Raw genomic sequence first — 18,199 nt, 5'->3', positions numbered from 1 at the left:
CAAGTCTTTGTAATGTTTTCTGACCTCCAGTGATCCCACAGAGATCATAAAACATGGTGGGACACTTGAGATTCATGTGATGGGTGGCACTGCTTTTGAAGGACACAGAATGACTGATACTGAGATGATTCCTGGGATCCATGAAAGCCATTTTTAAATGCTTTCAGAAAAGTCTTGGGTTGATGGAAGAGTACATGCCTAACATGTGTGAGGTCCTATGTTTTTTCCCTATCCCAGAAAAGAAACAAATATGTATCCTGAAAGGATTATATTTTCTCCTGCTGGGCTGCATGTACAACTTCAATAATAGTTGTTTCTTCTTCTTCCTCTCCTCCTCCTCCTCCTCCTCCTCTTCCTCTTCCTCCTCCTCCTTCTCCTCCTCCTTCTCCTTCTTCTTCTATTTTATTTTGTCATGTTGTATTATTATCTCTTGGAAACTTGTTTTTCTCTAATGAGAGACAGAAAGGGAGTGAATCCAGAGGGGAAGGGAGGTAGGGAGAGACCAGGAGTAGTGGAAGGAGATGAAACTATAATTAGGATATATTGCATGAGAAAAGAATCCATTTTCAGTAAAAGGAAAAACTAAATTGATGCTTTAATCACAGTACTTGTTATTCTATGATGGTATTGTGTATATCTGGTGAGATAATACGGATTCCAGAATCACTAAGAACTGGATCTTCAGAATGGGGCAAAAGAGATGTGGATGTAAAATTGATGTATAATTTGTGTCAACTAGGAAATATCTATATCACCTATGGTGTCTTTTTTGTTTATTGAAAAGTCCTAAAAACTAACCAAATAGCAACCATCCCAGTATATTATCATAGTCTTTATGAGTCGATATGGTGCCCAAGTATCAATGAAGGTTAGCTTAGCTATGACTCACAGCACTGGGAATAAGGAACGTGAATAGACCACCTCCTGAAGCCTGGCAAAACCCCCAGTGGAGCAATAGAGACACCAACTTAGTCACAAAACTTTTGACCAAAATCTATTCTATCTACAATAAAGGAAAAGTCAGGGGAGAAAGCAGAGACTGAAGGAATGACTAATCAATAACCAGCCCAACCTGAGTCCCATCCCATGGGCAAACATCAGTCCCTGTCACTATTAATGATACTCTGTTATGCTTGTAGACAGGAGTCTAGCAAGCTGTACTCTGAAAGGCTTCACCCAGCAGCTTACTCAGAGGGATACAGAGACCCACAGCCAAACAGTGGATGGAACTTGGGGGCTCCTACAGAAGAGCTGGGGAAGGATTTCTGTCCTTAAAGGGACTAGGAACTCCACAAGAAGTCCAACAGAATTAACTAAACTAGACTCACGATGTTCTCAGAGTCTGAACTACCAACCAAAGAGCAAACACAGGCTGGGCATAGCCCTCAATCACACATATTATGTAGCCGATGTGCAACTTGCTCTTCATGTGTGTCTTAAACAACTACAGTGGGGGCTAACCCAAAAGGTGTTTCCTGTCTCTGGGATATGTTCTTCTAGCTCGACTGCCTTGTTTAGCCTCAGTGGGAGAGAATGTGCCTATTCCCACAAATACTTGAAGCATCAGAGTGGGGGATACCCAGGGGATGCTTCCACCCTCTCAGAGGAGAAGGAGAGAGGAAGTATTGGAGAGGTGACTGGGTCATTGGGGAGTTAGCAGGATGTAGAGTGAATAGACAAAAATGTATATATTTTAAAAATAATAAGAGGCTTTGATATTTCATTCTAGGCATCCAGGAACTACACTAGTGAAGCAGGAAACAGCTTATATTATACCCATATTAAAATAAACAAAATATAAATAAAAATCAAGACAAAAGAGAGTGAAAATACAGAATTCATGCCAACAGGACCTGGAAGGCTACTGAATGGGTTCTTCTTAGGCAGAGATGGGTAGCTGATAACTTCAGTAAAATAATTGAAATGTCTAATCTCATGAACTAGTTTTTTTAATAGGATAAAAAAGCATCAATAGCTTTTTGGGGAAGGCTAAAAAAGTAAGTGCTTAATGAATATATGTTGAGGTTTGGTCTATTGCTCTGTGTTGTGATGATAAGTGCAGGCACCCAAGGTCTAGTTTCACCAGAGATGAGAGAGTCTGCATATAGACCCAAGTGACACTATATGACTTCATCTCCAAGTTATTTCTGATTGGTCAATAAAGGTGCTTATAGCCTATAGCTGGGCAGAATAGACATAAGCAGGGTTTAGGGTTTCTTGGCTTGGGATAAGAGAAGAAGGTAGAGAGAAAAGAATGTGTCATGTGTCAAGAATCTTAAAATGGTCATGTGGGTTGGCTAAATGAAGTTAAAAGCTGGCCAGATAAAACATGGCAAGTTATATAATGGGATTATTGACTGGGAAGTAGACATAATAGCATAGAGGATAGATATCTGCCCAGCTCTTGTGCTGATTAAGTCCAATTGTAAATAATAAAAGTTATGTGCCTTTTATTCAGAAACTAAATGATCAAAGACAGGGCAATAGTCCCATATTGAGATTAAATATTTCTACAAGAAATATAATAAAGCATTTAACATCAACCTTGCCTTTCCTGTTTGTATACCAAATAAACTGATGGAAAGTTCCTCTTGAAACTGAAGAAATCACAGAAAGAAAAGAGCACACCTGGTAATCCATGATGAATGAACAAGGTATCCAGGTTCTCTATCATGGCAAAAACAAAGAGACAACCTTCCATGTGGAGCTACATATGGCCAGCTAGGTTGCAGCATTCTCAACAGCACAAATGAACTTAAATTTGGGGCCTTTGGCTCTATGACTTCCTAAAATGTTGAGGTAAACTAAATTCAAGAAACTATCCCCTGAAACACAACGATTAAAAGTCATATCACAAAATTTTATAATAATCTAGACTATTCAAGTAAAGTTTTTTTCTTTTCTTTTTTTATTGGATATTTTATTTATATTTCAGATTTATATTTCAGATGTTATCCCCTTACCCCATTCCTCTCCATCCCAAGAATCCCCTATCCTGTCCCCCCTCCTCCTGCTTCTATGAGGATGTGCCCCCACCACCCCCACTCCCACCACCCCACCCCACCCTCGAATTCCACACTGGGTGTCCAGCCTTCATGGGACCAAGGATCTCCTCTCCCACCTATGCCAGACAAGGCCATCCTCCCCTACATATATAGCTGGAGCCATGGGTCCCTCCTTATGTGCTCCCAGGCTGATGGTTTAGATCCTGGGAGCTCTGGTTGGTTGATATTGTTGTTCTCCCCACGGGGCTGCAAACCCTTTCATCTCCTTCAGTCTTCTCTCTCACTCCTCCACTTGGAACCCCTTGATCAGTTCAATGGTTAGTTGTGAGCATCTGCCTCTGAATATGTCAGACTCTGGCAGACATCTAAGGAGAAAGCTATATCAGGCTTCTGTCAGCATGCACTTCCTGACATCCACATCAGCGTCTATCTTTGGTGACTGCACATGGGATGGATACTCAGGTGGAACCATCTCTAGATGGTCCCTCCTTCAGTTTCTGTCCCACGCTTTGTCTCCATATTTGCTCCTTGAGTATTTTGCTACTTCTAAGAAGGACAGAATCACCCACACTTTGGTCTTCCTTCTTCATGGGCTTCATGTGGTCTGTGAGTTGCATCCTGGGTATTGTAAGCTTCTTGGCTAATATCTAATTATCAGTAAGTGAATACCATGTGTATTCTTTTGTGATTGGGTTACCTCACTCAGGATGACATTTTCTAGTTCTATACATTTACCTAAGAATTTCTTGAATTCATTGTTTTTAATAGCTGAGTGATACTCCATTGTGTAAATGTACCACATTTTTTGTATCCATTCCTCTGTTGGAGGACATCTGGGTTCTTTCCAGCTTCTTGCTATTATAAATAAGGCTGCTATGAACATAATGGAGCATATGTCCTTGTTATATGTTGAAGCATCTTCTGGGTATATGCCCAGGAGTGATATAGCTGGGTCTTCAGGTAATGCTATGTCCAATTTTCTGAGGAACCATCAGACTGATTTCCAGAGTGGTTGCATCAGCTTTCAATTCCACCAATAATGGAGGAGTGAGGTTTTTAAAGCAGAGAAAAAGGAGAAGCTAAAGAATGCAGGAGATTTAAAGGTGACCACCATGTCTGAGCTTCTGTGAGCCTGGGTCAAACCAACAGGAAGCAATGGGAAGTAGGTGATCTAGAAATTGCACATTTGACTAGTAAAAAGAGATGATTATGAAATTTTCTGTGAAAATGGTACTGTAGCTTTATTATAAACAACAATGTTTCTTATCTTATAGAAATATATACTAGGACATTTAGTGATAAAACTTAGAATGATATTGGCTTTAAGGTAACTAGAGTAAAGGGGTAATAAATGAAATACAGGCTTTGAGTTGATATTATCAAAATTGGTAATAAGGACAATGGTATTTATTATATTTGTCTTTTGGTTTTTGCTTTCAATTTTCTAAACAAACAAACAAACAAACAAAAAACAATGTTCTATTATGTTTCTAGTATAAGAATGTAAAATAAGAATCAGATGTGAGTCCCCACCATAGAATTCAGACCACGAGGCCTAAGTTTCTGATAAAACCCAAGGAAGTGTTTTTCAACAAAACTACCTTAGTACAGAAAGGACCATGTCAGTACAGTATATATTTCTAGCTAGTGGAAATGTACAAGGTAGGGACTGAGTACATACTGAGAGCTTGAATTAGGATTCAGAATCAGTCTAATTTGGTGGCATGTTCACTTTTTCAGTATCTTCTTAAAGCTCGACCTGTTTCCGACGAAGTAATAACTGTAGGAGAGTATGATGCCCATTACAGTGTGCTTGTGTACTATGCATAGATGCAAAACAGAGGGTCTGAAGATACAAAGCACGGGCTCAGAAGAAAACTAGGAATAGGCACTAGAAGCATTTCACTGGGCCTGGTGACCATGGCCTATAATCCTAGCTATAATGGAAGCTGGTATGGGGAGACCACAAAATCAAGGCCTGCATGGCATATCATGAGTTCAAGACCATCGTAGACAACTTTATGAGAGCCTGTCACAAACTGAAAAACTAACAAAAGACTGGATATACAGTTTAGTGCTAGAATGGTTATCTAGCAGTTACCCCAACTTCAATCTCCCATCGTACAAAACAAATAAAACAAAACATCGTGTCAGAAAAAAAAAGCTAAAAACAAATTTATGCTAACCTTGCTACTACAAACAGTCAAACTTAAATTCTTTTAGCTCACTCACAGAGAAGAATGATTTCTCAATTGAGTTTTCAAAACATAAATTTAACTAAATTTTCAGAGCCATGCAGAGAGATCATTAAGGCCACATTTCTAAAATTTGGACCTAATATCCTTTCTGGGGCTTCACATATGTTAATTTTATATGCTTGGGTGAGAATTTTATACTAGTAGTCTTTTCTATAAGGGTCAAATTCATATCACTAGGAAGCCAAGAGACTGTGAATAAAACAAAAGTCACATTTCTCCTGGGTAATATTTAAAAATTTCCCCATTAATATGGCATCAAATATTTGAACAGTCATCATCCAGACTAATTGACCATTGCTTCAGCATAAAGTGGAAGAAAGGTGCTTAATCAGACTTTCCTTTTTCTAATCAAGAAGATACTGAGTGAACGCACTTTCCATTTTCTCCACATCATTTGCCATCAAAAAAATGGCACCTCTGCATTCAAAACCCAGTTTTGATTCTGATCCACGCAATTAAGTAATCAAGCCCTGTTCCTGGAATTAGAAGCCTCTTTCTGCTTCTCTCACTATAGTCTGCTTTATGTGCTGCACAGCAGCTCCCTCAGCTTGGAGCCCTCCATATTGACTAACATCTCTAACATAGAATTCCATCTCAGTTGGGCAAGGGTTGCCCACCAAGTATTTCTTCCACTGGATGAACTGATAATTTGAACTGACATGAAGGTAATTATTACTTTTTCTTCCTCCAAGCAACCTAGGTTGTGTTTCATTCTTTGTGAAAGAAATCACTGGATTTCTTTCTCTCCATTAATGTCCTAGCCAAGTTCACTGACAACAAAAATCAAGGAAAAGCAGCAATGTAGAGATTCTTGTTTCGTAAAATTTTAGAATTTGAATTCCCAACAGGGAGCATTAGAAACCATTTTGTTTCAGAAACAACCAAGATTAATTCTATGACTATATTGAAATGGAAGTGACCAAATCTCCCTCTCTTTGGCCCAAAGACGTATATTGAGCTAATGACACTAGCTGCTAGCAGAGAGAGGTTACAATAAAACCCAAGTGGCCTGGGTCCTTGCACCTGACCCTAATCATAGGTGAAACCAGATTGAGAAATGAGGAATTCAGAGAGACTGTTTGATAAAAGGAGTTTAATCAGCATGCTCAAGGCATGACAAAGATTAAGGAAGCTCAAGGGTCAATCCTATCTGCTTTCCAACTGAAAATAAGTTACTAATTAAAGAAAAGTCCTGAAAATCTTGATTAAAAATGACTTTTTTCCTCTTAACAGACCAGTTTGTCATCATGGTAGAGTGGTCTCGGGGGTAGGCTACCTGGATACTTTTGACTTTTAAACAGCAAAACTGACAAGACAAATTGCTAGTGCAAAATAAAGTGGATCCCTCAAAATGCTCGTAGAAGACTGTGGTAAGTCACATTAGCAGAGAAATGGATGCTAGCAGAAGTGACCCCCTCCCACCAGAATGGATCACTACTCTTTGGCCCCTCAGAAAGCACTTCCATTGGCTATCCTTAGTCACCTAACAGTCTTAAGATACCTGGGCCAGCACATACATCATGTGGGACCATGAAGTACATACTACTGACATAATCAATTCAAGGTGATTGACAAGTGTCAATTCAGGTTCTGTTGTGTACCTTCAATGGACCAGATTTCATACATTAAGTAAAATGACAAAAATTATCTAAGTCTATACCCACAAAATTACTCCCTAGGGCAATGTGGCCATCTTGTTGCATATTGCTTCCTTGTATGCAGAAAATAGCAAGTGTTATGGAAAAATATTCGTCAAATATTTAAAAAAAATGAGTGAACAGATGGATGGATTCACAAAAAAGTGGGACTCAATAGGCACCATGTCAAGTAGGATTTCCATCTAGAGCACATATGAACACTTCCGAAGATAAAGGTTTGCATTTTTTTGCAATGATAACAAACAAATGTTTTTATTTTGTGTAAATTCATTGACTCCATAAGCAAGAGGTGAGGTGGTATTTTTTTAGTTCAGTCTTACATATGTTTGATCCGTATATATTCTTTGCCCAATGTTCAAGAATCTTGAAGACTCAACCTCTTCAAGAAGGTTTTAAGAATTTTTAAAATGCTATAGCAGGGTTAGGTATTCATAAGCCACAGGACATTATTATTAATACATTTGAGAAAAGAGATAATGGATAGGAAAAAATGGCAGAAAAACATTCTGAAGCCACTTGACACTACCAAGTGAAGCCATCCACTGCTAGGAAGGACAAGACGAAAGAATGGAGTATGTAGGTAGAAATGGTGCTTGTGGAATAGTTTGTGATGGCACATGAACATATTAACAGAGTGGATCACCATTTAGATCACAGATCTTAAGTAAACCATCTTCAGTGACTAGAGGCAGGGAAGATTTGTTGTTCCAGGCCCAAATACTAAATAGTACAAACCTTAGATATACAACCTTAAATTCAAAAATCAGATAAAAACAAACAAAACATGCTTTCAAATAAAATTACAAGGATATAACTTATTCAAAAACACAAGCTGTAAAAATATCCATTTTTTAAACTGTAGGTTTAGGGAAGTTACTAGAAATTAAAGATGCAGTATGCTGAAAACATTAATACAAATAATTTAATTGTTCATGCTTTATCGAGTCAACCTGTCTGCCTCTGCCTGCCTGTCTGCCTTCCTTCCTTCCTCCCTTCCTTCCTCCCGCCCCTCCCTCCCTCCCTCCCTCCCTCCCTCCCTCCCTCCCTCCCTCCTTCCTTCCTTTCTTCCTTCCTTCCTTCCTTTCCAATAGAGCCACTTACCAGGAGTACTCTAAGGTAATTAGGATTGCATAATGATCTTCTTTTTCAATTCCTCACTTCATGGAATTTCCCTGAGAGGAACTGTACTTATTAATGCTCACATAGACCTGGAATGTTTTAATTGTGTTAAAGTAGACCAAGAAATATATACATGGTGATTTGGCCTAAGCAAAAAAGAGATCTGGCTACTAAAAAAAATATTACCAATGTATTGAGTATACAAAAGGATTTATATAGGTATCTGGAACAACAGATGATGCTCCATAACCTATTCAAATTATCAGAAGGAGGTTCAGGGTTCAAGAGTTAGGAGCCATCCCAAGTGTCATGACAAATATCACTGGAGTACTGTTACTTCTAAAATTTACAATGATTGTCATTATAACTAGAAAAAAGTTTAAAGACAGGATATTTGGCATAATCCTAACACCTGTCTGGGTGTGTTAACTTTGCATAGTGAGATTATGAATTTAAAGAATGTTCCTCTGTTGAGCTTTGATGCTGCAGATAATGCCGACAAAATTATCCATGGCCTCAAGTCAGTATTTCCATTTTGGTCAAACCTCAGGAATGGCATATATAGCTTGATCTTGCTAGCCATTCTTGTCCTGGGAATACTTTTATTTCTGCCCAGCATGTTAAAGCTTGTCTGTGACAGGCTGGCAGCCAAAGTACATGTCTTGAAACTGATAAGGGGCCCCCAGACAGAGTTATTAATTTAACAGTTTGGCAAGCCAAGGATGGGTAAGATTCTGCACAGAGCCTTATCAACATAAAACGTAAATGCATTGCTTTTGATAATGTATATTCCATGACGGGTAAGGAAGGCATTCTTGTCAGACTGGCCTAAGACAGGCTCAGTCTTGTTAATGAAATAAAACAGGGGGAGAGGTGGAGAGCCGTTGGGGCTGCTTGGTAAGAATCTGACATGGACCAAGGACAAGGAAATGGGCTGCTAGGCAGGAATATGCCATTGGCCAAGGACAAGGAAATGGGCTGCTTGGCAGGAATATGACATTGGCCAAGGACAAGGAAGTAGGCTTTAGGCAGAAATCTGATTTTAGGATAAAACAAAGAAGTAATCTCAGGTAGGAATCTAAATATTAGGCTAGAACAAAGCAGTAATTTCAGACAGGAATCTAAATTTTAGGCTAGAACAAGGAAGTAGGCTTCAGACATGAAAATGATCTTAGGCTAGGACAGGGAAGTAGGCTCAGATACTTTGGTCATCCTGATAAGCCTTTAGAAACAGTGATCATGGGAGTGTTCATGTAATTGGGTTTAATGCCTTGCTTTTTCTTTGACTATTTGTGTTTATTGTATTGCTTGTTCCTTGACTATTTGCATCTATTGTATTGCTAGACCCTCAACCTAGAACTGACCTTAATACATGTATGTAATCAAAATGGTATAAAAGCATAAAGGAAGAGGAGGTATATGATAGTGGGCTCTAGGGAGGGGAAATGGGGAAAAGGGATTACATTGTATTGTAAATAAATAAAATATCCAATAAATAAAAAAAGAATATATGATTTCTTAATATCAAGGTTAATGTCTATTCCATGACTTTGCCTCATCACTGAGGACACTACATAACATGAAATACATGCTCAATAAATATTTGTGAGTAGTTCAGAGATAGAAAAGTGGGTGTACACATAGATATTATCAATAACAACTATTAGGGATTTGTTTTTACTGTTTACCAAAGTTAATGTTGCAGATTAATAAACTTTGTATTCTGAAAAATGAAAAGAGAGGGATCTGGCTACTATAAGAATGCTAACAAGTCAGCAAGGCTAGAATTAACCGGGAGCATGGGTGTGGGAACAGCATCCAAGCAGAGGACCTGTGGGGAAATGGAACTCAGGTCAAATGAAGTAGGCATGAGAAAGGTAGTGGGGCATCGGACAGTGAAAGGCCATGCAAACATGAGCCTCTACTTGGTTCTTATTCCCACAGAATGTTAAATAAAGAAAACTGAATAAATGGGGAGGTGTTCACATTCATTGGCTGGTTTAGAGTTTTAATGAACAATCTTGACTATGACAAACAATGGAGAATATAGAGCTTGGGAAGCAGATCCACAGCTATTTCAGGACCCTTAACTAGGAGCCAGTAGTAGTTAAGACTAAAGCAGAAGGGATAGGGAAGGAGAACTGACACTGACTGAAAAGGCAGAATAGCTTGGACTAGCTGGAGTGTCTTTAGTAGATGAACTAAGGATGGCACAGACGCTTCTATGAGCTCACAAAGAATATATATGAGGAATCCAGAAGGTGTGGTCATGCACTTGGTTTCGGGAAGAAACCCTAACCAGGGTTTAACACAATAGGTCTGAGACTGGAGTTCATTGAATAGTATCCTGCAAGGTTGCCCACCAGCTGGTATCTGGGGCCCTGGATATTGAGAGTGTTTTCATTATTCCCTGATAAGAACTTCTCACAGTACTTAAAGCCTTTTAGGTATTGGGTGTATCTGAACACCTGCTTTCCTTCTGAGTGCTAGGACTTTGGAACACAGAAAGCTCAGGGGTTTATGTGATCCACCCACCTCTACCAGCAATGTGAAGCTTTAAGACACCATGTCCCATGTTTTACCACATTGAGTGCTAGGGGAATGAAGTGCTTTCCTGGCAACTCACTAAGGGAAATCTCTTGGAAGCTTGAGCCTGGCTTTTTCTGGACTTTGCCCCATGAGACTTTTCCATCTGCTGATTTTGCTTGGTGTTCTTTCACTGACGTTAAGCATATCTGTGAGTGTGACTGCACTATGAGTCATGTAAGCCCTCCTAGGAATTTACAGAACTTGTTGGTGGTCTTAGGGACCTCCTATTAAGTTTTAAGTAATAATATTATGATAATATGGAAGACAGAAGTCAGAGGCTCATGGGTTAGCTTTTGGCTGGAGATCAAGACATCAGCCTATCAGTGATATGCATTCTCTCCAGACTCAATGTCCAGTACATCATGATATGGAGAACTGGAATAAATCCAATTATGCACAAACTTAAGAAACTGTCAATGTAGGTTACTTTCCCCTGGATGTACTGACATAGAGAGAGTAACACGCTTTGAGAGGTCCTAGACTTAGTGGTATAAACTAGTGCAGCAACACCAGGTCTCAAGTCAGTGGTTCAACCAGTCCTGTTGAGCTGGAGTCTACCTTTCACAGATGACTCTTGATTGCCTGAGAACATGCCACATGCTTGCAACTTTCCACCATGTTGCATTTTCAATTATAACAACTAAATAAGGGGGTCTTAAACTGATGATTTCCAAGCTGCTGGGATAATAATGCCACAAACTCCACCAGATTTTATTAGAGTCAAATGACAGTATAAACCACTAGGAAAACATGTGCCAACCACAGAAACTGCAATGCCTCGAAGTCTTGGAGCACTGAATACTGTGCAGTTGGCTGAAAAAGAACCGTGTGGCTTCAAATCATTTTTTGCAATTACTATGCTAGCTAGTTCATTGTTTTTGGCAGATATGCCCTACATAACGACAGAATTCCGCTAATTTTCACTCTGCTGATCGGCAAATATGATTCTGGAAAAACCACCCAGAGAGCTTTCATGAAATCTGAGGCAGTGCATCAAAAACATGAGTCCATGTGTTACTATCTATCAGTCTTCAAAGTACAGACACTAAACATGCCACCCAACATCCATCCCGGGATGTTCTCAGATGCTGATCCCAACCACCAGTGTCAGAGCCAAAAAGCAAAACATTCAGGTGGTTATTTTTCCCTCCTTCTCCCCAAGTTTTAGTTTTAATTAACACATCAAAACTTAAAAATGTACAGGCAAGCACACACTATTCTAACATGTCTTCAAACATTCATCATTTATCTGTGGGAGAAATTTTCAGTCTCTTGGAACGACCAATGTGTCATCCTTGCTTCAGTCAGGGTTCTGCCTTCTCCTTCGTAACTCTAACTTACCATACATGGATTGACCCTTTCCTTCCCTTGCTCTTTATTTCTTAGAATTGAATTTGCCTTTTGCTGGGTAGGAAAGAATGTGTTTTAAAAGTTACTTCCTATGAGATTCTCCAAAAGCGTCCTTGGCTCTTAATTATTATGCAAAAATCCTGACCAAGTAGTGTCTTGTCAATTTCCTCTGGTAATTAATATTTAAATGACTAAAGGAAACATACACTTCCACCCAAGTTTCATTTCTAAGTTGTCTTCTTCATATCCACCAGGAGCCCAACTGCTGAATTACAGTAGGAATATGTCTTTAAGGGTGATTTCAAAAGCTGTCAACTGGATAACTCCTCCCACAAAGAGAAACATAGCACCAATGGATAATCCCACAATGCATTAAGTCATCATGAATGATGTCCCTGAAGGAATGAAGGGATGCTAATTAGGATAGGGGGCTTCAGCTTGGTTCTGTAAGCTTATGTATGTTTGAAAACAGATACTCTGTTGAATTCTCTGATCTATGTAACTGATGTTCCCAGATGCCTGATGAAGAGTTTTCTTAACCTTATGGGCTTGATGATCAAACTAAACTTCCTTTATAGTGTTAAAATGGTCCACTACATCAGCCAGATAAGTTAAAACCAATTCTCCTACATGGCTCTGACACTCTGTGGCTTTTCTACCTGGTAAGTTTTGTCTTTGGAGCATCTTGAGAGCATAGCTAAGCAAGGTTAATATGAAGAGATATTTTCATTTAACCTAAAATTTGACTGAAAATACCCCTTGCTTAGCTATCCTCTATTTGAAAATGCTGTCAGAAAAAGCAAACGTAAGCTGACCAGGTATGATTTAAAATGCCCCTAGAAGCTTAAAAACCTTTCTTCTATCTGATAACTAGGAGACAAAATAAGGTATGCTCTTACAGCCTTGTGTTCAAGATAAGGCTGCACAGGTGGTTGTTCACAGAGACTCCTGGACAACAGCACCTCATCAGTAAGGAACTTATAAAGAATGCACTGTCCCAGACCATGCTGTGGGGAAAGGAGGAAAGGATCTGCAATAATCAGTCTCAAACTCTCCAGGTGATTCCGCTGTCTGACAGTTTATGGACCACAGGTGCAGAGAGAAACTGGAAGCCTAGTGCTGCAGGTGCAGAGATGGGTTGGAACACTGAGCTCTGCCCCTGCTCAGTGGGTGACCTTCAGCAAATTGCTTAACATTTATATGTTTTAATATACTCATCCATAAAGTGGCAATGATAATAAAGCCTAACTCACTGCAACACTGGCGATAATCTACTACATAAGAGAGTTAGCAAAAGACTTGGCGTAACATGGGGAACTCATTAAATGCAGGCAATTATTTTCTCTGCTACAGAGTGATAGCAAATTTGCTCATTCATTTATGCAACTTATATTTATTCAGTATTTGCCACACATGCACATTAGAACCACCCCACTGCCTGAAGTCCACTCTATACCAAAACAGAGAGCATCGCTGCATGATGGTGGGGCCAAGACTTTCGTAGAATCAAGTCTGCAAACAAAATTATAGTCACTGCCCAAGAACCAGTGGCTGCACGTCTGTAAGTGACTGTCAGGAAGCTCTTGCAGAAGAGCCACTTACTCTCAAGCTCTGTTATGTTCCTATCAAATACTTTTCTGCTTTCCTGATCTTCCTAGGAGATATAGATCATTGGTATTTATCTACATAGCTGGTGTATGTCACATGCCAGCCAGCAGAAGGAAGGCAGAAGTTGATGCAACAGGCCAAGAGTGGTAATTCTAGTACTGATACTTCTGATTCCTGAATGTGGACCTGGACAGAGTCTGTTAAGATAGAGGAGAAATTTTACAACCATATGTCCACCACAAATTCTCCAAACACATGCTTCTGGATACAAGTGTGCTAAGCCGCAAAGCTAGGCAGAATGGTTCCGTACGCCATTTTCCAAGGCAGAAAAGATCTTGGGCAAAACTTTTAAATAAATTTTAAAAAGCATTCTGCCTCTTATGTGCTCTTTTGTGATCAACATGAAATGACAAGATTGGGCTCATGCCACTGAACTGGAGGCAGGAGCCCATGGAGACTTACCAAGTAGCCAGCAGATGCTACCACATGGAATGGTGCTTGGAAAATGGAAGAAAGAAATGCACATGCACTTTAGCTAGACTTCTATCTAATATGTCATCAGGAGTGATAGGAAGATTGTGCATTGGCCATAAACTCTAACTTTGTTAAAGCGGTATTAAAGCAACAAATAAAATGATCCTGGCAGAGAAAGAAACAACAGCAAAATATAATGTCACTTACATATGCTGAGTTAGGTTAATTATGTGATTGAGAAGCCAAAGCACAATAATTATGATGTAACATGGGTACCAGGCACTGTGCAATGCTTCTTGCACAAGCTTTCATTGAACCTTGGGAGTCATCTCTGTAGGCACAGCAATAAGCGTTGCCTCCTCTACTGTGCACACCTGAGAGGCAGTCCTCTGCAGCGCAAAGCTGGGGTTGACTCTTCTCACTAATGAAATGAAATTTAACACTGAGAACTGAAAGAGAAAACTCCCTAAGGCTTCCAAGGTTTGATGTAGGATCATAACCACTTGGTTTCTTGCCTAGGGGAAGCTAGAACAATAGCAAGTGACAACCAATCAGGTTTTTTGATGCAGTCACTCTGGAGAGGAACCAATTGGCACCAGAAACCTGAGTAAACACTTTGAGAGCAGAATTGTCTCTCTCGTGGAATCCTTTGGGCTTTCAACAGAAACCCCAGACATTGCAGAAGATGGCACAGCCACTTCCTTTCAGCTCTGTTCAGATTTCTGACCAGCAGAACCAATGAGATAATAGTTTCTATGAAGACAACTCTGGGGGATCCTGCCATGCAGCAATAAGTAATTCACAGGGGTGAGCAAGGCAGTGTCACACTGTAGTAGAGGAGCATTTATGGGACTCAAACATAAACATACTAAGGGAGGCCATGAGGGTTGAATAGCTTTCCAGATTTAAGAATCCTGGCTCTCATTTGATCACAATATGTCCAAAAGATGATCTTAGGTCTGCAATCTGCTTCCTGTTCTTTTCCTTATGAGAGTAGTAGTAACTTAATAAGAATCTTTGAAGTATTCTCAAACTACGTTTATCCTGAATGGCACTCGTGGTTCTGTCTTGTTTTTTCAGCCATTGTTCTGTGAAGATATTAGAAGTTCATGGTGGGCAAGATTAGCATCCCTCCCAGGATCTCTCATAGCACAGAGGTGGGAGTAGGATTCTCTGCTCATTGATAGGCTATACATCAGCCTGCAGTGTGCATCTCAGCTCTACCAGGTTTAGTGAACTTGGACCTGAGACTCAGATTCTTCTTCATTCTTATAGCATAGCTCATGTTAATAGAGATTTTTAGACAAAATCAGAAAAAATGCTCATAGGGTGCTTAGTCCATTGCTTAGAACACAGTAAGCAGTCAGCAAGTGTGACCTACTGAAATCATTGTCAAGTTTCTGCATTTTAAAGAACTCCAGCAAACCTCTTCTCTCAACCTTTCTCATGTGAGGCTGAGAAAACCCAGTGGAAAATGGGAAGCTCTTTGGGAAAAAGGAATGGCAGCCTTCGGTCAGCAAGGAGGTCTTGGTCAAAAAAGAGGCCACTGGCCAGTGAGATGTCTTATAACATAAAGGTACTTGTTATCAAGTCTGACAGCCCAACCCAAATTCATCCCTAGAACTCACATGACAGAAGAAAATAACCTGATTTCCATGAGTTGCCTTTGACTTCCACATGGTTGAATGTACATACACACAAGGGGGGAGGATGGAAATAGTGAGACAGAATTAATAAATGTAAAATAAAACTACAAGTATCAACAATGCAAAAGGCAGGAGCTCCATGGTGCTGAAGTGGTATCCCTCATCTCCCCAAGTTCCCGTTCTGTCTCATTAGTACAGTAAGAGGAAGAGGGAAGTTTGGTGTCCTATTCTTATCCAGGAAGGCAAGCAAAGGCAGAAGTGAGTCTTTCATGGGAGAAGAACTGTGACACAAGGCAAAGACAGTCCCTCACCTGGCTTTATAAACAATCATATGGAGGCACTTTCCTTTTCCATCTTGTTTTTAAAGTTCAGAAATCCACTCCAAAGTTGTCTGTGTAGACAAAGCCCCCTTTACTCCTGCTAACACTAATTCAGATGTCCCCAATTTGTGGTTCATTCTTTCTCTATCTCAAAGCTAGCCAGCTGCCATGTGTCTCTGTCCCCTCAGATGACCCTAGTAAAATCACTTCTTGATTCCCAATCTCTTTGAAGTTCACATCAGTTTTTTTTCTTTTCTCTTTACATATAATAGAGCTCTCATTTAAGATTCTGCTGGGATTCTAAATACTTCTAAAACCTTCCATCTTTAGATAAGTCCAAGAAAATGAGAGTTGGGAGCCATACCAGCCACATTCCTCCACCTCCAAATAAGCATGAGTCTCCAACACTACAGCAGCCTGAGTTCTTAAAGGGATACAAACCAAGATCCAAGTGTAGAGCCTTCCCTTAGCTAATCCTCAATACAACAGAACAAATTCATCAACAACATTAATGACCAGAGTGCAAAATGGCTGGTGAAGGGTACCACCACTGTGGTGATTTGAATGATAGATAATCCCCATAGGCTCGTGTATTTGAATAATAGGTCCCAGTTGGTGGGGCTATTTGGGGAGGTTATAGAACCTTTAGAAAGTGCAGCCTTGCTGGAGGAAGTGTGTCACTGGGAGTGTCCTTTGAAAGCTTAGTTTCATTCAGCTTCCAATTCACCCACTGCTTCCTATTTGAGACTGATACATGATCTCTGTGCTTCCTGCACCTGCCACAATGCTTGTTGCCAAGCCCCTCTGCCATTATAGGCTTTCCTTCTGGAACTGTACCCTGAAATAAACATTCTCCCATAAGACACTTTTCATCACAGTGTTTTATGACAGCAACACAGGGGTAGCTGATATGAGCAACAGGGGTGGAGGGCTCAAGACATGAGAGGCCAAAAACTTGACGCTAGAAGAGAAATGGGGCATGCTTCTAGAGAAGTGGATCCTGGGTGCAACATCTGTGATACAATACACTGACCCAGAGGGCAGAAGAGCAAAGTGCTTGGCAGCCAGCAGGAATAAAAGGCCAAGATCCAGGAAAATATGTGAAAAGCATGCAAAAATCCTGTGGCTGGTGTCTTTTCATCAGTTGGAGACATGTGGAGATGAGACAAGGATTATAAAACATAGTGCAGTGGAAAATACCCTGGCAACACTTAGCAATAAAAATTTTCAAGAAAGAGAAACAGCAACAAGCTTTTTACAGCTTACAGAGCAAACTGGTGACATATGGATTCATGATGGAGAATGAGTCATGTCTTGCAAGCCATCTTTCAGGAATCACGAAGTAGAAACTCTAAGACTAGGGAGGCACATGTCCCAAGGAGGCAAGGTCAAGTGCACTAGCACCTTGTTCATTCCAACAAGTTTCCCTTACTGTGTTTAAGTGACATGCTTGCACTTAAACTGGCTTCCTTGAATGGGTCAAACACTTTCTGACACACATTAGGCCACAAGTCAGGTAACACTTGCCAGCAGAGTAATTTCAATGATGTGTAAGTCCTAGCATCTTCATGAACTCAGAGCACAGGGTTTAGCAGAGGTGAACACTAAAAGGTCTTCCTATACCACAGAACTGGACAACACGGCCATAGCCAGCCTTCCTCGGTGAACTTACCATGTACCACATACTTGGCCACTTGGGATCATTGAAGTAGGTTGACTGGGCACGGTTGAGGTCATAATCCCTCTTGGTTCGTTTTTTCACCACTTGCTGTTGGATCCACTCCACCTTCCAAGAAGAAAGACATCTGGTGAGTGTTCGGCCTCTGTCACAGTTCACATAACAGAAATGGCAGGCTACAGCATTTCCCATTTTCTGTCAATGCTGTGTAAGTCAAACTTTATCGTGACAATTAAAATCTCCAAGTCCATGTGATTCTCTGGAAAGCCAGTTCTCGTTTATTTCAATACAAGCAGACATTTTAGTATTTTATAGACCAATAATATATCTCAACACCAAGCCAGATTTTAAGCTTTCCTCCCTGTCTCCCTCCCTTCCTCACTCTTCCTTCCTTCCTTCCTTCCTTCCTTCCTTCCTTCCTTCCTTCCTTCCTTCCTTCCTTCCTTCTTCTTTCTTTCTTTCTTTCTTTCTTTCTTTCTTTCTTTCTTTCTTTC

At 40.1% G+C, this 18,199-nt stretch overlaps 1 protein-coding gene across 1 annotated transcript in view; it reads right to left on the bottom strand.

The window, feature by feature from the left end:
• Positions 1–18,199, bottom strand: part of Pcsk5 (proprotein convertase subtilisin/kexin type 5) — a 409,108-nt gene that overhangs the window by 308,330 nt on the left and 82,579 nt on the right. The window contains exon 3 of the mRNA XM_028770072.1: positions 17,700–17,813. Within this exon, the coding sequence (XP_028625905.1) occupies positions 17,700–17,813 (114 nt within the window). The remainder of the gene's footprint in view (positions 1–17,699; positions 17,814–18,199) is intronic.

Source organism: Grammomys surdaster, unplaced genomic scaffold (genome assembly GCF_004785775.1).
Source record: "Grammomys surdaster isolate TR1022 unplaced genomic scaffold, NIH_TR_1.0 198, whole genome shotgun sequence".
In the NCBI taxonomy this organism is placed as follows: domain Eukaryota; kingdom Metazoa; phylum Chordata; class Mammalia; order Rodentia; family Muridae; genus Grammomys; species Grammomys surdaster.
Note: the sequence above shows the minus strand (reverse complement) of the source record. Positions and strands in the feature narration are given on the sequence as shown.